Raw genomic sequence first — 23,274 nt, 5'->3', positions numbered from 1 at the left:
AGTGGGTCCAAATGTGTCCACCAACCTAAAATGGTGGGGATGTAAGTCTGATATAAGTCTATGGTGAAACTCCATGGTGAAATGTACTACCTGCCTATATGTCAACAATTTGCTACTGCAGTGTGTATCATTCAATCACATCATAACACATTTCTATACAGCCATAGCAGGATATAAACATTGCTTGGCAAATATATGAATCTATATTTCTTGACTCTCATATTGTTCACACTTTGAGCATACAGGAGGAAACTTTGGAAATGGTGCTATGATGAAAATCATTTGGCACATAAAGGAAGCAGTAGACAAGTCAGAGTGAAACAGACAGGGTGTATTGCCAACACACTGCTCTTCAGACCTACTATACATGCACTAAACTATGTATATATATGCATTATGTACGCCTGACACAGGATTTACACAAATACGAAAACTCTCACTTCCCTAGTCCACAAATAAAATAAAAAGATATCATTTTTCCAGGGTACAACTACTATTTATTCCCTTTCCATTCCATGCATCTCCAATAGTAACTGTCATTCCTATATCAAAATTGTTTTCTTCTTCAGCAGTAAGGAATACTACAGCTTCTAGTAGTGCAAAACTCACCAATGTATGCAAGGATAAGCAGTATCTACTTCCCTCTTACCAGTACAGCACTGACCAACATCCTGCAGATTCCCAGTCTTAAAGACCCAGGTAACAAAATCCCACCATAACTCCTCACAGGCCAGGGAAAGTCATGGACTAAGCCATTATATACTTTCTCTTCCCATAAAAGCAGCCCTCTCTTACATTTAATTACAAACTTTTCCACATGGCACCTTTCAGCAGCTTGTCTCCTGTGCGTAAACTGGCTGGAAAATAAGCCAGTTTAAGAAATCATTTTTCCAGATTTCAACCTGTTTTCCACTCTGGCCACAGTGATGGACTGATATTTTGTCTGAACCACAATTACCATGGCCCTGCTGGGTAGATTCCCCTGCTTATTTACTCCCCCTGGACCACTGTTTTGTTTTCTTTTAAAGGACAGGTGCACATTTTTACTGTTTCGTCAGTGAACTAATATTTAAAAAATAGCTGAAACCCAGCAACCAGCGATCATCCTGCATAATTTTTTATTGTAAACCACCCGGAGTCCCCCGTTGGGGGAGATGGGCGGTGATACAAATTTAAATAAATAAAAATAAATAATAACCAAATCAAGTGGAGATATTTGCCCACAATGAAATAAAGCACTTTTGCTGGCAAAAGCCAGAAAACACTACTTTTTATGCATAGCAGAAAAAGATGGGTAGCAATTGAAGCCAATATTTGTAGCTCAGGGTTGAACTGTGGAGTCCTTGGTGCTCTCTGAGCCTGGTTGTTTTCTTGCAGACGTTTCATTGCCTGACTAGGCAACATCTTCAGTGCGAAGAGGGAGTGGGCCTTGATCTCAATTTATATAACTCCTTTTTTTTCTTCTTGGGCTATTGGGTCTTTTGAAGAGTTTAAAACTCTTCAAAACATATTAAGTAACCAAAAAACCCAATAGCCCAAGAAGACCCAAAAGACCCAATAGCCCAGGAAGAAAAAAAAAGGAGTTATTTACAACATACAGTGCAAAGGCTGTAACAGCAAATATGTAGGACAGACAGGCAGAAGACTAGCAGAGCGCATCCACGAACACCAACTGGCAGTCAGAAAACATGGTGAGAACTCCTTAATCTCACAACACATGGACAGACTCAACCATAGTTTCAACTGGGAAACTGTGAGCATCCTAAACCAAGCCAAATCCAAAAATGCCAGGGAATTCCTGGAAGCCTGGCACTCAGACAAAGCAGCCATCAACAGACACATAGAGGTAAACAACATCTACATACCATTCAAAAGAGACAATAGAAAAGCCGAAAGACCAGAACACCTTCTCACCAGCAATCAACACCCAGATATGCAAAAATCAACACTAGGATTAACACCAGATGAACAATCGAACAGCACAATACACCTTAATCAAGGAACTATTAACTCAGTCAATCAACCAAGCAGCAAACAACAGCCCTATCAAAGAACTCCCAAGGTGAGAACAACACCCCTACCAACACAAGCAGGGCAAGCCACCGTCTATAAATTGAGAGCAAGGCCCACTCCCTCTTCACACTGAAGATGTTGCCTAGTCTGGCAATGAAACATCTGTGTCATGGTTCCTGTTCCAATGTTCCTGTGAACCAGTTCCCATGCCATGCTGGTGCTGACACATGTTACTGTTTGGGAGGGTGCTGCTCTTGTTCTTTCATACCAGGCACTGATGTAGAGACTTTGGAATGTCTATTTGGGTTATCTCGCCTGTTCAAGGACACTTTCCTGAAGACTGGCAGGAACTGTTAGGAACACCTGCAGGCTGCGGGGAGTGGACTCTTTCTGACTCTGGGGGAAGGGATTGGAGCTGTCTAAGCTTTAATTGTTTGAAAGACCCACGCTTTTGTCATTCTCAGCTTTGCTCTTGAACTTGCATACTATCTAGTAATAAATCAGATATCCATAAACTTCTTGTGTGAGTCTGGTTGGAAACTTGGGTAGGCGTTCAGTACAGTCTGCAAGAAAACAACAAGGCTCAGATAGCACCAAGGACTCCAAAGATGGGTAGCTTTCCCAGTAAACTGCATACTGGTAGAGTATGACATCATGTGATCCTCTTCTCAATAAATGGTCAATGAATAAGGAGAGTGTACGCAATCTGGTTCCTGCTTGCTAATTCCACCTGGATTACTTGTACAGTTCTGTGTGGGGATTTTCTTTGAAGTAAGTTTAGAAGTCCAACAACCTAAGAGATGCCTTTATACATGGACTTCACCAGATGGACAACACCAACATCAGATTGACTACATCCTTTGCAGCCAAAGGTGGTGGACATTTATACAGTCGGTAAAAACAAGACCTGGAGCTGACTGTATTTCAGATCATGAACTTCTTATTGCACAATTTAGGATCAGACTAAAGAGATTAGGGAAGACCCACAGATCAGCTAGATATGAGCTCACTAATATTCCTAAGGAATATGCAGTGGAGGTGAAGAATAGATTTAAGGGACTGGACTTAGTAGATAGGGTCCCGGAAGAACTCTGGACAGAATTTCGCAACATTGTTCAGGAGGCGGCAACAAAATACATTCCAAAGACAGAGAAAACCAAGAAGGCAAAATGGCTGTCTGCTGAGACACTAGAAGTAGCCCAAGAAAGAAGGAAAGCAAAAGGCAACAGTGATAGGGGGAGATATGCCCAATTAAATGCAAAATTCCAGAGGTTAGCCAGAAGAGATAAGGAATTATTTTTAAACAAGCAATGCGTGGAAGTGGAAGAAGACAATAGAATAGGAAGGACAAGAGACCTCTTCCAGAAAATTAGAAACATTGGAGGTAAATTCCAGGCCAAAATGGGTATGATGAAAAACAAAGATGGCAAGGACCTAACAGAACAAGAAGAGATCAAGAAAAGATGGCAAGAATATACAGAAGACCTGTATAGGAAGGATAATATCAGGGATAGCTTTGACGGTGTGGTCAGTGAGCTAGAGCCAGACTTCCTGAAGAGTGAGGTTGAATGGGCCTTAAGAAGCATTGCTAATAACAAGGCAGCAGGAGACGACGGCATCCCAGCGGAACTGTTCAAAATCTTGCAAGATGATGCTGTCAAGGTAATGTATGCCATATGCCAGCAAAATTTGGAAAAGACGAGAATGGCCATCAGATTGGAAAAAAGCAACTTATATCCCCATACCAAAAAAGGGAAATACTAAAGAATGTTCAAACTATCGAACAGTGGCACTCATTTCACATGCCAGTAAGGTAATGCTCAGGTTCCTGCAAGGTAGACTTCAGTGATTCATGGAGCGAGAATTGCCCGATGTACAAGCTGGGTTTAGAAAAGGCATAGGAACTAGGGACCAAATTGCCAATATCCGCTGGATAATGGAAAAAGCCAGGGAATTTCAGAAAAACATCTATTTCTGTTTTATTGACTATTCTAAAGCCTTTGACTGTGCGGACCATAACAAACTGTGACAAGTTCTTAGTGGTATGGGGATACCAAGTCATCTTGTATGCATCCTGAAGGATCTGTATAACGACCAAGTAGCAACAGTAAAAACAGACCATGGAACAACAGACTGGTTTAAGATTGGGAAAGGAGTACGGCAGGGCTGTATACTCTCACCCTACCTATTCTACTTGTATGCAGAACACATCATGCAATGTGCTGGGCTTGAGGAATCCAAGGCTGGAGTTAAAATCGCTGGAAGAAACATTAACAATCTCAAATATGCAGATGATACCACTTTGATGGCTGAAAGCGAAGAGGAACTGAGGAGCCTTATGATGAAGGTGAAAGAAGAAAGTGCAAATGCTGGCTTGCAGCTAAACCTCAAAAAAACCAAGATTATGGCAACCAGCTTGATTGATAACTGGCAAATAGAGGGAGAAAATGTAGAAGCAGTGAAAGACTTTGTATTTCTGGGTGCGAAGATTACTGCAGATGCTGACTGCAGTCAGGAAATCAGAAGACGCTTAATCCTTGGGAGAAGAGCAATGACAAAACTTGATAAAATAGTTAAGAGCAGAGACATCACACTGACAACAAAAGTTCGCATAGTTAAAGCAATGGTGTTCCCCGTAGTAACGTATGGCTGCGAGAGCTGGACCATAAGGAAGGCTGAGAGAAGGAAGATCGATGCTTTTGAACTGTGGTGTTGGAGGAAAATTTCGAGAGTGCCTTGGACTGCAAGAAGATCAAACCAGTCCATCCTCCAGGAAATAAAGCCAGACTGCTCACTTGAGGGAATGATATTAAAGGCAAAACTGAAATACTTTGGCCACATAATGAGAAGACAGGACACCCTGGAGAAGATGCTGATGCTAGGGAGAGTGGAAGGCAAAAGGAAGAGGGGCCGACCAAGGGCAAGATGGATAGATGATATTCTAGAGGTGATGGATTCATCCCTGGGGGAGCTGGGGGTGTTGATGACCGACAGGAAGCTCTGGTGTGGGCTGGTCCATGAAGTCACGAAGAGTCGGAAGCGACTAAATAAACAACAAGTTTAGAAGATTCACTTAATGTAGTGTATGTCTGAGCTCACACACTGCATTAAGCATAATATTCTTTATTTGCTTTTGGCTTAGCATGCAGAGTGAACTTAGTCACTAAATTTTTAAAACTCTAATTTATGGTGCAGACTGTAGCACAACTAACCAATTGTGGTCGGGTTTTTCTCCCAGTCTATCAAGAACTGGGAAGTCCCATTAAAACCATTTGGCATTAACCTTTCATATAAAATTAGATGTGTTAAAATGTGGTTTGGAAAAACTGCAGGCCATGAAGGCATGAAAAGGGTATGAAAAGTCCCACTTATTTTTTATATACAATATTCCCATTCTGAATGTTACAATATTACTTTGGATATTTTGCTATGTTCATATGTATGTTTCCTATGCCTTTTAGGACACATATTTAACCTACTATCAAAATATATTATACCCTCTTATTAAAACCAATTATCCAGTTAATAAGTTGTATCTTTCAAAGTTGTATCTTTTATTCTAGAAATAGGTTTTTTTTTTTCTGAATCCTATCTTTCCCTCGTCTTACCACCAGCCTTTTCATATATACTGTATATTACAATCAATGATGCAAGTGTACAGCTTCATTTATGAATCATGTTTGGAATGTTCACAGACAATGTTGGCATTCACATAATTTTGTCCTCAGTATGAAATAATTCCCACAAATGTCTCATGAAAAGCAGCAACTCTTGACTTAATTCACTCTTTCTGCCAGCTGCAGCAGGTCCAGCTACCCTCTCTAGAAAAGCTTCTGATCATCATGGGCTTAGTGAATGTGCAGTCATGGAACACCAATGTTCAGAACAATAATTTCAGAATACTATGAGCATTTTAATATTACTAATTACATCAGTATAAATTGTGTATATCATTAGTAATCATTCGCCATTGAATAACATGGCGAAGAACACAATACGTTCCTGAACATTGCATATCATATGGAAGGATGCATTACATATCGCATGGAAGGATGCCGAAATACTTGCCCAAGACCAAAGAGCAGGAGAACCCTTACTGCCCAATACGCCATGTAGCATGGACCCGGGAGAGAGAGATACATATGAATCTACAGTTGATATGGATATGGATATGGATATATGAAAATGGAGGAAGAGTGAACATACATGGGGAAAACATACTGGAGACTGTTCCTAATGGGCTTTAACCATGCCTTCTTTGGTTTGTGGCCATTTCCACTTGTGGTACATATCAAAATTGGCACATTGGCTTGTCTAGAAGTAATTTGGACCTGGGACAAAACTACTTCCCCATTATGGACAAAAAAAAAATCTCTTGGTAGCCTTCTTGATTACCAAATATAACCTTGATGTTACTGCAAGATGAAATCTTAAATTACTGTATGCAGTATGGTAAGCAACATTTCGTAAACTAAGCACAAACATAACAGAAATGTAATGAGAATGAATGAAACTGATTATCACAATGTGTCATAAGACAATTACTTTTGCAAGTAGTACTCAGAGTAGGCAGAATGCTGTTTGCTGACTATATCACAATTAAGATTTTCTACCTGGTCATCTCATCTCATCTCATCTCATCTCTGCTTCTGAGAAAATAGGAAGACTATCCCTTCTCTTAACATTTCTTTGCATATACTGCTACTATATATAAAGCCACAGAGAACTTTTAAGAATAGTCTCTTATGCCATAAAGTGGACTGTGTCTGGGCAAAAGTACTACCCTCCTTACTCACAGCCATTTTTCTGAAAAAGAGACTTGCAAAAGGCTGGTACTTTCCTTGGCTCCAATGTATAGCTGTACAGAAAAAGTATGTTGCAGTATAAAAGCCTAGAGGAGCCCTACTGAGATATGTTGAACGCACAACCGTAATGGGCATCTCCATTACAGTATATATGCTTTAATAATACAAGGCCTGAGGGTGGGGGGCAAGAGACTATTCCTCTCTGCCCTTCCATTATTCCAGTGTTTCTCAAATTTTCTTAGCTATATGAAATAATTTCACCTTCAGTTGCTTTCTCTATTTGCTCCCTTGGAACATAAAATAAAATAAAACCAAACAATTATGGTTAGAAAAAAATATTCCGTCTGCCAGGTCTTGCTTACCACATTGGGTACCACATTTAATTTAATACCATGATATAAGGAAATGCACTGAAATGAACCTTGTTTATCTTATTGGAGGTTGCCACAGTAGAAAAAGAGAATGATTCCTTATGATAATAAAAATAAAAAAGCAAGTTTATTCATGACTTGGAACATTTTATTAATAAAGGACAGTTTCATAGAAATATCCAGAGACAGTGGATAATATTTTTAGTTTTAGTCTAGCATTCTTCCTCACTCCTGTCAATTATGGAAAGGCCACTGAAATCAAGATATGAGTTTTCCTCAATTAAAGATAGAGGAAATTCAAAAGTGTTCTTTGAAACTAATAAGGTAGGCTATCCCTAGTTACCTCCCATTCCCAAAGTCATCTTCCATATTGCTCACATATTGTTACCCAAATCTTTTAAACCTGATTTTTTAGTTCAAAGTTACATTAGGAACTTCATTTCCATTGGTGAGATCTTTGGATGTAATGTGACCTTTCTCATTAGGAGCTCTAATGACCCCACAAATCTCTCTCCTCCTTACCTCAAATCATTAAACACACATAGAAATAAAAATATAGAAATAAAAGGCTATTCTCTAATGGAACAATAGTATAGGAATGCTGGGACTTCCAGGGGGGGTAGGATGAACTGAAGATGGCTCTGTGAAAGCAAAGCCAATGACCACAGCAAAGACTAAGGAACCAGTGAGTAGACCAGTTCCATGGAACTCTTTGGATAAGGAGAGGATGGGAGATCACCCACATGCACTCTGGATGGCTGCTCCTTGCAAGGGGACCACAGGACAGTGGTTTTCCACAGGTTTGAGTGGCAGGAGATGACAGGATCAGCCATCTTGCTTGCAACTGTGGCAGGGACTTTTAAAGGACGCTAAGTTTGCAAACTTCACTTTCTAACCACTTTCAGAAATTGCCTATTAACTATTCCAAAGCTATTAGAGACCTTTGGAATGACAAGTTTGAAAAGACTTCATCGGGCAAGTTCACCTTCAACTCTGAACAAAAGAAAAAATAAATACAAGCTTAAGAACTTAAAGAATTTGAAATAAACAGTAAAAAGCTAAATACAATTTTGATCTAAGAAAGTTATAAATGGATTAAAGGACCAGATAAATTTGGAATATTGACTTTTACTATAAGATTTTGGAATTAACTATAAAAAATAAACAACTTCTAGTGGGAAACAGAATTATTTTGGTTATCCTGGCAATTGCAAGTTAATAACAAAAGATAAGTGATGATTTCAGAAACTGGACACTAGAGGGGACTAAAGATTTTAAGCAGAAATTTAAAAAATACAAAGTCTGATGTCAGTTAATATTGGGACTTACAGAATGATACAAAACATTATAACATCAGAAATATTAAAGGAGATTTTTGAAGAATGGAGCCAGAGGTTACTAACTACAGTATCAACACTGTCAGTAATGATGTCTGCTTCTATGGATAGACTATGTCTAAAAGATGTTAATGAAGGAATGACAGATATAGAACAAATTTTATCTAATAAAATAGAGGAAGTACAGAATGTGGAACTACAAATGACAAGCTAAGAGAATGATTTGGAAAAGAATGGTTTACTAGATATACAAAAGAAACAGGCAGAAGTTTTTTAAAAATTAAAAGGGAAATACAAATGATAAACCAAGAGAACAACCTGGAAAATATTTTCTTATTGGATCTACAAAAGAGGCTTGTTAAAGCCTTGAAGAAATCTGTGCGAAGGGATAAAGAATATTTGTTGAATTAAAGATTAGGACAGTTAGAAGTAAAAGTAAGGAATATAAAGTTGGTTTATTTGATCAAGGTTAATATAAGACTTTTTTTTTTTTTTGCAATATTCTGGCAACATTTTATGGACTTTTTGATGACATCAGGATTGAAAAGTTGATGTTTTATAGATTTGCTTATAGATAAGGGATGGGATATGGAATGAAGAGATATCTGTTTAACCTTAGAGGGGATGAAGAGTTATTGAATTTATACTTCAGCTGAACCCTGGTAAGATGGAGTGGCTGTAGGTTAAGAACTCTTCCATATCTGGGACTTTGTCATCTTTGGTTCTGGATGGGGTTGCACTGCCCCAGAAAGACCCGGTGCATAATTTGGGGGTCCTCGTGGACTCACGGCTCCTGATCAAAGAGCAGGTAGCAGCCGTGGCCAGAAGGGCCTTTGCACAGCTTCATGTTGTGCACCAGTTATGCCCTTTCCTGGATCAGGAGGCCCTTCGAACAGTCACTCATGCCCTTGTTATCTCCATATAGACCACTGCAATGCGCTGTACATGGGGCTACCCTTGAAGAATATCCGGAAGCTTCAGCTCGTTCAGAATGCGGCTGCGTGGGCTATTTTTGTCGCCCCAATGCGAGCTGCATTGGATACCAGTTTGCATTCAAGGTGTTGGTTATCACCTATAAAGCCCTACATGGCATGGAACTGGGCTACCTAAGGGACCGCCTCTTCCCCGTTTCATCAGCCCGTCCCATTCGATCGTGCAGAGAGAGCATGCTACAGACCCCATCGATAAGAGAATTCCATCTGGCGGGGTCCAGGAGGCGGACCTTCTCTCAGTAGCACCCGCCCTCTGGAACATCTTGCCCCTGGAGGTGAGATTAGCCCCATCGCTCCTAGCCTTCCAAAGTGAGTTGAAGACCTGGCTCTGCCAGCTGGCCTGGGGCGGGGAAGAGAGGAGTCATGCCTGCGGTTGGCTAGTGCCTTGAAGTGCCCCTCCTATACAACAACTGAATGAGACCATAGCCATCTGGATTTTATTATATTTGGTAGCTCTGAGAAATTGTTTTATAATGTGTTTTATATTGAAATTTTATTGTGTATTTATTGTTTTATATTGTAAACCACCCAGAGTTCCTCTGCTCAGAGGATATGGGCGGTGACAAATTTGACAAATAAATAAATAAATAAACAAACAAACATGGGATGAAGAGATATCTGTTTAACCTTATAGGGGATGAAGAGTTATTGAATTTATACTTATTGTGATGAAGGTTGGAAGTCATTTCTTTTCTTTTTCTTTATTATATTCTCTCTTTCTCTTATATTCTCTCTTTTCTTTTTTATTTCTTTCTTTTTGTCTTTTCTTGCACTTTTTATTCTTTATTTCCATTCTCTTTCTCTAAGTTTAGTTTGTATTAGTTTACTATTGCAATTAAAATTCTTAATAAAAATGATATTTTTAAAAACAGGAGTTCTAGATATAAGAAGTAAAATGGATCTTAACTTGGATAATTGGGATTGGGATATCAGACATTACCAAAACAAAAAGAGAGGCTATAGTCACAGAGCTGTGCAAAGGCTGACTTTGCTTGCTGAACACAGGTATGCAAGTAATTCTAGAACAAGGGACAATTTGTTGCATCTTTCTAAAAGTGTCCCAAGGAAGTAAATACTCTAAAATAAAAGGTGTTGTCTTAAAATAATTGACATCTGGCAATTGTCCTTGAAAAGTCAACAAGAATAAGAAAACTATACCAACAATTTTGAGAGACATCTAAAGAGTGAAAACATTTAGCTGACGAAATGCATTTTAATCCATTTTTTTTAAAAACTAACTCTCCAAAATACTTTGCATAGTCTGAAATATCTCTTACTGTGCTTTACTGAGACGGTGCATATAACAGAATAATCAGAGACTCAGTCTCAAGGACAGTCTCAGGGATCTCCCCCAACACAGTGTCTTTTAGAAATATTGGACCAGAAATCCCATTATCCTTAGACGATGTTGGCAACTGGATGTGGCAATGGGAGTTATAATCCAAGATAACCAGAGGGCACTAGGTTGTGAAAAGCATATTTTAAGCAGCCAAATAAGGTTTCCAGATTGCCACATGTGCAAGTAAATTCTGGATTACAACACACACACACACGAACCTTATCTGCATGTTAAAATAAACAGAAACAAAGAGATGCAAAGAGTGAGTGTGCTGTGCTATTATACACGTTTTCTAAATTAAGCACCCTTGCCACTGTTCATCCTCCCACACGTGATTCAACATGTGTAAATTTTTTGCTCAATTGCTGTTCAGCTCATAGTAGATCTGGCATCCAAATCTGAAACAATTTTTAAAAGATTTGCTGTGCAATTATTGCATTAGAAACTAGATCAACAGAATTCATTTTACAAACTCACATATTGGAAAAATTCATGTTTTAATCTAAGTTAATACCATTCTACTTAAAAGTCTGCTACCTAGCCTATACACAGTAAATCCAGTATTTATTTTTTTTGTGTAATACTTCAAAATGCTATTCTGAGTTGCAGTGTTTGGAACAATCCACATTTTTAAAAAAATCACAGAAAGTTTTTTTTTTTTTTTAAAGTTTCAGAAAAACTTGAAGAAAATAAAGTCTTGGAATAGCCTAGCCTGTTCCATGATATGCTGTTTTTCTATCTACTGTACAGTGAGTTAATAAAAATATAAGGGATCATTCCAGAAGGTAATCACAAATGGTAAAATACAGCATTACTGATATTTCACTTGGACATTTGTGTCTGGGATATCTTTAGGTACTATAAGACAAGGCTTAAAAATCCACTTAGAAAGCAACTGAACCTCTTTGTAACTTGGAATGAGGCTTTTTGAAAAACAACGTTACTGAACATGGGTTTCCCCAAGCCTTAAGAATCTGGGGAACTTTGTGCCTTCTACCACCAAAGACAAATACAAAATAGTTCAGTTGTTACTTTTGTTTTTGGAACTTTCTGGTCTTTGTCATTTAAAGTTCTGGTGCTTGTCATTTAAACCATCTGTCTCATGAGACAGGGATTAGGGTGCTGTTTTTTTAATTAACATATTTTAAAGTGTATATCATGGTTTGAACGTCTTTATTAAAGTTCTGCTTTTATTGGTGTTGTGGGCTACTCTTCTGTGTCTGTGTGTAAGTGCCTAACATTCAACAGACAAGACAGCATTGCCAAAACAAATTACAAAGGTTTTCTATAATATGGGAGAAAATATCTTTGATCATTTATAACTTGATTTGTTTTTGGTGCTGCCTGACTCCAAACTGACTCTGGGTGGCAAATTGTGTGAGATTGCATCACTACATGATCAGTATGGAAAAAGAATGAAATGATTGATGACATAGGCAAAATCTGAGCAGATGGCAATGCCTGGCTGAACTGTTTGACTTAGAAGCTAAGCAGTGTAGACTGGAAAGTTGAAAAACATCCCAGGAGTCAACAGTGGCAAACCTCATCTGCATTCTTGCTAAGAAAAGCACATATATTAACTAGAACTTTTTCAGCTGGGTTTTAGGCCTGGGTGTAGTACAAAGATGACACTGATTATGACCTCTGGAACAACTGGGATAGGGTTTGTGAGACTGTCCTGATCCTGCTTGATCTCTTATCAGTCTTCAATTAGATCATTCATGATATCCTTCTGGATCATCTTTCTGGTTTGAAAGTGGGAGGCACTGTAGTGCAGTGGTTCTCCTCCATTCTCTAAGGGTGGTTGGATGGGGAACATCAAGTCTGAAATCCTTTCTTTGAGGGTTTTTCAGGGCTCAGTACTCTCCCCACCATAAAACATGTACATGAGGTTGCTGGGTTAGGACATCCACCAGCATGGCCATTGATCTGTAGATGATATCCAATTGTTTATCTCAACTTCTGGCTGACCGGGTAATGCTATCAATGTTCTGTCTTGGTATCTGGAAGCTTTTAGAATCTGGATGGGGAAGAACAGGGGCTCAACTCTAGCAAGACTGAGTAACTGTGGACCTCCATTTCAAGAGACTTTCCAACTTAATTTTTGATGGGGTTGCACATCCTCAAATGGAGCTGACATGTAATTTGGGCATCGTCCTGGAGAGTCACTCATGCTTTAGTCACCTCAGAGTTGGACTATTACAATTCACTCTATATGGGCTAATCTTGAAGACCATTCAGAAGCTACAACTGTTCAAACTGTAGTGCAAGTGATACACTTTGATGTGTACAGGTTGCCAGCCAGCTGTGGGGTAAAATTCAAGGTGCTGGATGTCATCTATAAAGCCCCTTTAGTTTCAGAGCCTGGTTATGTGTGAGTCTATCTCTTTCCAGTTATGTTTTAAGGGAAACCCTTAAAATGTGGCTTTGTCAGCAGGCTCTGGAGCAAAGCAATTTGTGACCCCACTTTGATTTGGGATTTTATTCCTTAGTTCTTGGGGTGGGGGAGAGAAAGAGAGAGAGAGAGGGAGATTTTTAAATTTATTTTATTGCTTTAATGTGTTATATATTACCTATAGTTATTTGGATAATTGAGACAATTCAACACATAAATAAACAAAATGAATGTGTCCTTGAAATCACCAGGAGTAAAGCTCCACTCAGAGAAGTAACTGTAGGCAAAATATAGTCAATGGAATTAAAGGGAAAGGTTGCAGTTCAGCAGCTGAGCACAAAGTTCTGAAGTTAATGCTTAAAATTCATTCTGAAAATTTGACTCTACAACATTGCCACTCCTTGGGGCTCTCCTTGAGGATACAGGAAGGGGCAGAGGACAAACTAATATCAAGCTGCATTTTGCCTTTATTAACATGTGTAAGATATTTGTTTTAAAATAAACTGACTGAAGTCTAGAATTGCAGTGACAGATAGTGAAGTAGGGTAAGATTGGTGGTTTAAACATGGCAAAACATATGAGCTTTCTGATGCTATAAGCTAATGGCATGGCACTTTGGCAGCTGAAATATTTTACTTAGAATACTAAGAAAAGAAAATGTAGTGTCAGCATTGCCTAACTAATCTATACCCTTATGCACTTTGAAGTTAAAAGTAAATTAAAAGATTCTGGCACAGAAAAGCAAATGGGTTTAATTAAATTTGCTTGCAGTAATTTACAACTTGTGGTTAAAGAAAAGAAGATGAAAAATTTTGCAGCTTCCCCCTCCCCGCTATTTAACAAAGTTTAAGATTATATGTGAACTTATGCAATTTTGAATCTCTGCTTGCATACTTATGAAAATGGCCCAGGACAACCAGAGTACTGTAAAGTCAGTAGTTGTGCTGCCTTACAGATATTTTTTTAAGATTGCAACGTTATTAATGGTTACTCCTAGTTGCTCATGAATGAAAGCTATGGCAATCTAATTGACCTGCCTTGTTTTCTGCTTTCCGGATGACAATCTTATTCCATTAAAAACACACACGAACATTATGAATCGTAGCTTTATACAGCAGAAGTTTTAAATTACAGGTAAGAATATATTTCTGCCTGTAACATTACTTGTAGGGCAAACTAATTAATGTAATTAACATTAATTAGAGTCGCAATACTGATTAATTGGACAATTTAATATCATCATCTTAATATAATAGCCACCACTTCCAAGCAAACACCTCACTATCAAACAACAAATAGCAACAGCCATGAGTAAAAAAGGAGACAGGAAGATTGACCAAGTGTTCAGGTTTCTGGTTCCTATTTATCAGTCCAGATGCAGCCAGCTTGGCTAATCTCAGAAAAGTTAAACTGGGTCAGACCTCGTTTGGATGGGAGACCATCAGAAAATCTTAGTGCTGTAGTCTAGGCTAGAAAGAAACAACACCATGGAAGAAGGCAATGTCATATCACTTCTGGATTGTTGCCAAGAATTTTATTTATTATTCCTATAATACAGTAATTTTGTAGAAGTTGGTTTATTCCTCAAGGATCTGTATGCTCCAGGGAATTAGGCAGGAGAGTGGCAAAGAGACATTAGAGCCATTAGACATTAGAGTAGAACAGCAAGGACATATTAGGTCCAGAGATGTGGCTCTAAGTGAAAGGAGAACACTTTGAGCAAGGCCAGATGAGATCAATAACTTTTTTTCTCTGAAGCTTGGACAGAGGCCAAGCAATTTGGCTCAAAGAAAAATCCCCTTCCTCTCTGAATCTGAGTGTTCCTCAGTGAGAAGGAAGTTGGCTACTACTGACTTTAACACTGAGAATGTAACATACGTCTTTAGATCAAAATAGGCATGCATGAGACTGTGAGTATAAACAGTCCAGAGCATTTAAGGATATTTTAAATGTTATTCCATGATGGTGAACTAGAACCTCACTGTTCAGAGATCTCAGAGTTCCAACTCTTTGGCAACTCAAGGCCTATGCAGCCACCTTACCCCTCTTCATGCAGTTAAAGTGTGGAGGAAAACTAGGAATATCTTAGCTATTTTTATCCTACTATTTCCCATGAACAGACCTACTAGACTGCACACAATGGAGAGCAAACATCTACAGCAGAAGGCAAAGAAGATAGCGGGGTGCGCATGGGAATAAAAGAAAGTACAGAGCTGTGGTAGCTAAAGTCTAACTCTCTGTGCTCCAGATGCTACATGAAGAATAAGCCTGAAGGGAGCTATTGCAATAGGAAAATTACTCACATAACTAGCATTAAAAGGAATATTACACTGCAAGGAAACAGGCAGAAGTAGAGCAAGACATGGCAATGATATTAACAAAGCTGCCATATAATCATTGGTAGTGTATAAGGTTACTGCGGTGGAGAGAGCTGCTATGAACCACTTCGCTATTCTTCAAGGAAAGGGATACAAATGTGATGAATATGCTTAAATGATTGCTGAGATGCACCAAACGCCATGACAGAAATAACGTATTAGCAGACCTTAAAGATCTTCACTTAGTAAAGGAGAAGCAGTACAGAAGGATCCTTGCATTCTGAAGAACCTTCCAAATTCTCAGTAGATGTTTCTTTTAACACAATCCTAGAATTATTTTCATTTCATCCTAGTTTACTTACTGTGCTTCCTTTAAATTCTGTTGAACTCCATTTGATAAATTGGACCATGTGTTTACTATAGCCATCTTAGCTCCATTCCCTATGCTTCAAAATCAAGCCTTCACACCACAAGACATAGCTGTTTTTCACACTATAAAATTCAATTTACAATTCCTAATACATTCTAGATAGTAGTTAAAAAGAAAGATCCAGGGATTTTTAAAGTATAAACAAGATCAGCAGGAGCAATGGAGATACAATTTCAGACATATTAGTATTATCTACGTTGCAAGAAGCAGCTTAGCAGGTTAAACTGTGAGGAAGGATTTTGATAAAAGAAAACAAAGTACAAAATATATTTTATATATATAAATAAAATATATCCTGTACACTGCTTTCTTTCCTGAGATAGATAGATAGATAGATAGAGGTAGATATTTGACAACAATCTGTACCATTAGAAAATAACAGTGAACATACATTTCATTACCAATATTGCAATCAATATGTTAAATGAAACACATGATCAATAAATATTGTGAGTTTAGTCTTTAAAAAATCTGTTTAATTTACAGAAACATTGTTTTATTTTTTATTTATTTATTTATATTTATTTATATTTATGTATTATTTTATATTTATTACATTTTATTTATGTATTAGTTTCTTAATGCTTCTCTTCTAAGTACGATTTTGTCAGAACATTCCAATATGCTTTTAATATGCAGTGTATATTGGCAAAACTATCTTCTCTGTCTGCACATTCATAGTTTATATATTATATACCATCTGTAAACACAAAGACACCTTGTACTGAAGCATACATCTGTGAAAAGGGCAGCAGTTGCTGCTGAAACCAACTGCCCTTGCATACTTCTGTGATTACTGTGTGCGTGCCATTTTGCAATTCTGTGCCATCAAGCCACTTCCAATATATTTAAATTGTTGTCTTCTTCTTTGCCAAATGCAGAAGGTTGTGGGGTGTGGTCACAAATTACTGTAATTGCAAAGCATCCTGAAGTTCACAAATGCATAAAACCTCAAACCTCTATAATTAAAGCCTTCCTGACAATATTCAGGATTGGAAAATGGTCAGAAAAGCTCTGTTTTGCCCATATACCTCCAAGTACAGATTGTGGGCAGTTAAGCAAGAGAATGCCCTGCTGAATATAGCCCTGGAAACAAGACACAGTGTATATAATCACTACTGTGTGGTTATTCAATGGTTCTTCAAAAATCTGTAAGTTATATTTTTCCAACTACCGTATCTCTATTCTCATATCTAATCTGGCAAGGAAGCCAGAGAGAAGGACTCAACCAGTGTATCCCATCTCTTATCTCTATTTCTCATTCATCCATACAAACTCCATCTAGGAAAAAAATGAATATAACCTCTGGAAAAGGATACCTTTCCAATTATGTGAACAGACAACACATTGCACATATACTTATACTGATGTAGACTCAGAAGAACTACTAATGCATACCTAGAGATGGGTATGGCATAGTATTGTTCTTCTGTCTCCTTTGTCTCTCCTTAGCACACCAGATAACCCAAGGTATATACCAATAAGCCTCTCTCACACTTTTTTCCTTGTGTTTTCCCCTCCTATTGTTTTCCACTGCATGGTATCTATTTCACAGTATAATATGAAAATAGTGTCTGCCTAGATTTCCTGAGCATTTGCCAGTGACTTAGTAAAAACTCTTTAAGTGTAAATAAGGCAAACTCTAAAACATTCTGTAAGTAAAAAGCAAAGCCACAGAAACTATTACCAGATCAGTGGAAATACCGACAAACTCTTCAACCCAGTTTAAAAAAGCAAATGACCTATAAATTACATTTCCAAACATTAATATTTCCTGAATAAATACAAATGTTGCAAGTCATAGTGCATTTTTACAGATTACTATCAATGCTATGAATAGCTCAAAATTCATTTTAGTTTCTACACATTTAGATGCTTAGGCAAACCCAGACTACAGATCTCAAACACGTTTTAGAAGCAGACCTGGTGATCTCCATGGATCTATGCCAGAACAAGTACTTGGAGCACAAAGGCCTGTGGATGCTTGTAGTTTTCAAATGAGATATTCAGGGAAGAACTTCCACACATCACCGCCCGCTCTAGCAATTTTTGGATTCATTTTCATTTTTAATTTAAAAATAACAATACATTTACACTTAACAAGCTTTGGGCAATGCAAAGATTTTGCTGTTGTTGTTTTTTTAATAGATTGTCATTAGTTTCATTAAACTAACTAAATAAAGTACATGCTGAGTTCAAGGAAGAAAAGTGTGGGAATAAAACTCCCTGTTAATATAACCTTTATTCCATCTCTCATTAGGTTCCTTTAAATTTACTGATTTGGCATTTCACAAATTGCAGAACACCCACTAGCAGTATGGAGCCTCCCAACAAAACACAACAGAAGAGAGGTGAAGTGAATCGATGTGCTTTCTTTGAAGTGGGTGCCTTTTTAAATCCCAACTTCATTACACATGTTATCCCATGCTGTTCAATGTCTTAGCTGAATAACTACCAAGTTCCCCTACTTGCCTCGTGTGGCGCAGGGTGGTAGGTGGCAGCATTGCAACCGAAACTCTCCCCGCAACCCGAGTTTGATCCCAGTGGAAGCTGGATTCTCAGGTAGCAGGCTCAGGTCGACTCAGCCTTCCAACCTTCCGAGGTCGGTAAAATGAGTGCCCAGCTTGCTGGGGAAGGTGACAACTGGGGAAGGCAATGGCAAACCACCCCGCTCTAGTCTGCCAAGAAAATGTCGTGAAAGCGGTGTCCTCCCAAAGGGTCAGGCATGACTAGGTGCTTGCACAGGGGACCTTTCACTTTTCCCCTCCTTGCACTGTAGAAATATAACTCCATATCTCACGGTTGAACTATGTGCATGCTAGTTAACACAGGAGGTTCAAGTCTAACATTAGTTCTTTCAGTAACCAAAACTGTTAATGTTTGTTTCAAGAACACTGAGACTGATGTGCCCAAGATACCTAACTAACTATTGTCAAAGTTATAAAGGAAACAGTCTTTGGTCTCAGATTTGAAACAAAGCAATGTGTAAGGCAAGTGCCAATTCACAAGGAATCCTTTTCCCCAACCCAATTGTTACAAAAGTCTAGTTAAGACCTGTTTGTCCCAAGGAAACTTCACTTTATACACTGCATAAATACATGCATACACTTTATTACTGTACTGCATGTTATTTTCTAAACTATCTCAGCAACACCAATTAGTAGGTTTGATTGTTGTGTTTGCTGTTGCTAACAAAAGAGGATTATGCTTATAAACCTGTGAATTGACATTTGAATAGGCTTATCAGCCAAGCATATCAATCCTAGAGTTGCATAGGAACACACTTCTTTTTAACAGAATCACCTCATCTACATCTACTTGAGAAAAACCTACTCTGAATGGCTCTTAGTCCAAGCTAAATGGATATAAGACTGTTGCAATGTATGTTTTCAAGAAAGAATACAATTATTCCTCCATAAGTTTCTAGCTTCCCCCAGGATTTCTTGCACCATCTATTTAGTTATTTCCAAAAGCCCTCTTCCAACAGGAAGAATGCTGTACTACTCGGACTGTCCTCCTAGAGAAGCCCTGAAGGTCATTTAACTGCTGGCAATGAATGTACCCATTCAGCAAAAGAAAGCTGTATTCTTTCTGCTTCTAGCTCTTTTCCACTGCTAAGGTCTCCTAAAGTTTGCATGTCTAGCCAGCAGGTCAAATTTCTGAGTCTTTGCCTGGCGATCTCCAAACTTGTTGCAATCAACATGATGCTTCTAAAAAGTACTTCTCCCAATATATTATGTCATATTGCTTTTAAGTGACAGTGACAAAAAAGGTACAAATCCTTTTAATCAGACTTTTTAAAGTTTTAAAATGCATATTACAGTCATTACTACTGTGAAATCCTTCATCGGTTTTAAAACCAGTATCACAATTATATAGATTTGTTTCTTGTATTAGTATTTGTTTACTGCTGCTTATGATCCTTCAAATCCTTTCATCAATAAAATCCTTCAACAGGATTACAGCATCAGAATTACCCTAAACAAGAATGGGTATGATCAAATTCTAAATGGCCAATATAAAAGCCACAAAATTGTATATGTTCATCCATAGTTCACAATTTTGATAAGCTTCTAAGACTGGTAATTATATTAATATAGCATCTTTGGTCACATAAAACCCTAGGCACATAAAAAAAAAATCATATATTTTTTCTTCATTCATCTAATATATAACTTTTATCTCTAACTTCAATCAGATATCCAGTTGAAAATATATTTAGATGCATTAGCATTTTTCTGTCTGGGTCATCTAGTGCATTGTTTATGATTAAACATAAGGATTTAATATATCGTAAGTATGCATGCTACTATAACCATAATTTATGCTACATAAGTATAGATGGACTTGCTTCTGAGTACATACACCAAAAACCCAGAAGAAAAATCCAGATTCCAATATCTAATACCAATTCTAATGTAAAATTCCTGGACCAGAAACAATTCAACTTGTTTTTTTTTCCTCCCCTCCACCCCTACTGCCCTCACCCAGCCTCCAACAGCACCGAGGTCTGAACAATAGAGTAGATTGAAAGGTACAGAACAATGGCTAAGGTAGCTTGATGCAGTGGCCGCGATTACGTCAGAGGCCCAGAGGTCAGCCTGTACAGTCGCAACCTGATCACAACCTACGTGCACACGGTCTGCAGGAAAGCGTCTTTAATTGCAACTCACAGTACATCATAGGAAAAGAACAAGAAGAAATACAATGCACTCCCTACAGGATTAGTTTCCACTTGTCTTAAATGTGAAATGCTACCTTTTTATAAGCCATGAACTTGGTTTCTTGTGTTTTAACTTCTGCAAGTGAATTAAACATTACCTCCCCCCTCCCTTAAATTAGCAGCTAACAGAATACAGAAAGATCAGAGTAATTCATCTGTAACTATCCTTTTTTCTTTCTTAAAAATATTCTTTGCTCAATTACATCTCTGAATTCCGACTGACAGAAAGCTGATGGGTCAGAAGGAGATTCATAAGCCACAGGAAAGAACTCATGAACACACCAAAGACTCCTGCATCCCTTTTCAGGGTAATTGGCTAAGATCTACTATGTCAGCTTTATTAATCTGCTATGCAAAGGCTAACTTTAAAAGTCATCTTTACACAAAGTGGAACTGGAGTGTGAACCACAACAGCTGGCAAACTGAACTCTACTTGCCTTCCTTTTTAAGGAACCCTTTTGCCTTTTTAAGGAACCCTTTCTATCACACAGAGTACAGACTTTGGCATTTTCTCCAGTCAAGCTTGTACTTTTTATTCTGAGCAGTCACTAGCATGCATCTAGCCTAAGCATGCATTTGGATGCGAACTAAGCAGAATTAAGTAGCAACAGCTACTACTATAATTTGTATGAATATGTATTCACCATACCGAACATTTTGAAGCATTTTTTTCCCTCCGGACTCTGATGTGCCGTCTTTCAATCTACCTAAGCTATATCACACCTTAAAATGCCAGACGTAGCAAGATCTCAAACTATGAGAAATAGATGTTAATACTTCTGTACGCCCTACTGACCCCCACAATATAGGGTCTTTGTTTCACAACTTTTCCAATTAAATAAACTGGTTTCATTTTTTCTGTTTGAATGACAATGACATAAATGTTACAGATCCCACTTAGATTTCCTTGCTTGAATCCATTTGTTTTATTGCTTATGTGTGGAAGACCCAAAATGGCCTATGAGCCAAGACAGCAGGAGATAGCAAAGAAAGTGGCTAGGAAAAACGTTGAGATAAAAGGGTGCGGTGGAGAAGGCATTGCTCTGTAACAATGGCAAGAGAATAACACACTGGGAGATAATCTGTCTGTCTATTGCAGGAGAGCCTGGACATACATTATTTTAGGGTCCCATACCCCTTTGGCTCATTCTTGAAGCAATCCCTTGCCAGTTTGAAACAAACTGTAGAGCAGTTCCAATGCCTACTTCTCTCCTACTTGAAATGTGGGCTCTACAGCCACTGTCATCTTGTGGAAAGAAATTACGGCACAAGATGTAGTCTGGAGAAAAAAGGAGTGTGTTAGATCTGGAATGGGTGAAGAAAAAAGCGGGGGGGGCAATGACAGATGAAAGCAGAGAGGAAAGGGTACCCCAGAACATGCACTCTTTGCATGACTATTAAAAGGAAGCAATATTTCTTGCTCCTAGTTCTGGCTGATGTTGGGCACTTTTAGTTTGTCTACTGATCTAATATTTGCATCCTATCTGTAAAGAATTATTTGTTATTTAGTATCCTACCAGGTAGACTCGACCAGGTACTCACAGGGCAGGAAAGAAGGGATTTGACAAACCATCACCAGGCACATCGGAAGCCCCCGTGGCCTTAAGAACGCCTTTGCCCTCTGCCACAGGACAAGCCGTCGCCCCCAGGATGCCCCCTCCGCTACCTGCCTGCCCCCTCCCTAGTCAGAATGAGCCCGTTGGATAGAAGCGTGGGGTTGGGAACAAGGCGGCTTACAAGGCTCCGCCGCGCAAATCCGCGCGCATGAGAACAAAGTTAGCGGCGCCTCTCCCAGCCAAACTTCCACTTGCCTGGACGCTCGACCCCCTCCACCCTTCCCCCGCAGAGCGCACATCCCGCCCGCCTACCCGCACTGTGTAAGTCTATCCCTGCAACACCACCACCACGTCCCCGCAGGGGCACAAAACTTCTCCACTGGATACTCACTTGTGTCTTCTTCATAAGGAAAGAGAGCGCTGCAATCCAGCTCCAACAGCCGTGTGCAAACTCCTTTTAGCTGATCTGTAGTTCCAGCATGTTGCAAAGGCAGCTAGACCACGCATTGAGGCTTGCCCAGCGCCCTCTATGGCTTTGCCATCCCCTCGCCTTCTCTTCGCCCCCAGACACGCGGGCGGCGCTCCGCTGCTCTCTTCGGCATCGGTTCCAAGTCCTTCTGAGGAAAGCAGAGGCGGGAAGAGAAGCTCAAGCCGGCACCCGACCACTTCTTTTATAGCTTTAGGCTGCCTTCCGCAGCGGCAGCAACCGCCAGCTCGTAACAGCCGCCCCGAGAGGACACGCCTTCTGTGTGAGTCCTTGTCAGGGGACGGGGAGAGTGGAGCTGGTGGAGGAGCCCGGGAAAGAGAAGAGCGGAGGCAGACCGAGCGAGGGAAGCTGGACCAGGCAGACAATTACAGTATATAAACGCCTACAGGGAGAGCGAAAGAAAGACAGTCCGGGCCTTTCTCCACTGCCTGGGTTGAACTGCTAGCCACACATCACTGAGTAGGCAGAAAACTATGCCGCATGCAGTTTGCAGTCCCCACCCTCTTCT

General features: G+C 39.1%; 1 protein-coding gene across 1 annotated transcript in view; it reads right to left on the bottom strand.

Annotated features, from left to right (window-relative positions):
* KITLG (KIT ligand) overlaps positions 1-22,945 on the bottom strand; it is a 64,348-nt gene extending 41,403 nt beyond the window's left edge. The window contains exon 1 of the mRNA XM_063308320.1: positions 22,671-22,945. Coding sequence (XP_063164390.1) covers positions 22,671-22,685 — 15 coding nt within the window. The 5' untranslated portion in view covers positions 22,686-22,945. The remainder of the gene's footprint in view (positions 1-22,670) is intronic.
* Positions 22,946-23,274: the final 329 nt, after the last annotated feature.

Source organism: Candoia aspera, chromosome 7 (assembly GCF_035149785.1).
Source record: "Candoia aspera isolate rCanAsp1 chromosome 7, rCanAsp1.hap2, whole genome shotgun sequence".
Lineage (NCBI taxonomy): Eukaryota > Metazoa > Chordata > Lepidosauria > Squamata > Boidae > Candoia > Candoia aspera.
The sequence above is the reverse complement of the archived record's forward strand: the minus strand, read 5'-3'. Positions and strand labels throughout refer to the sequence as shown.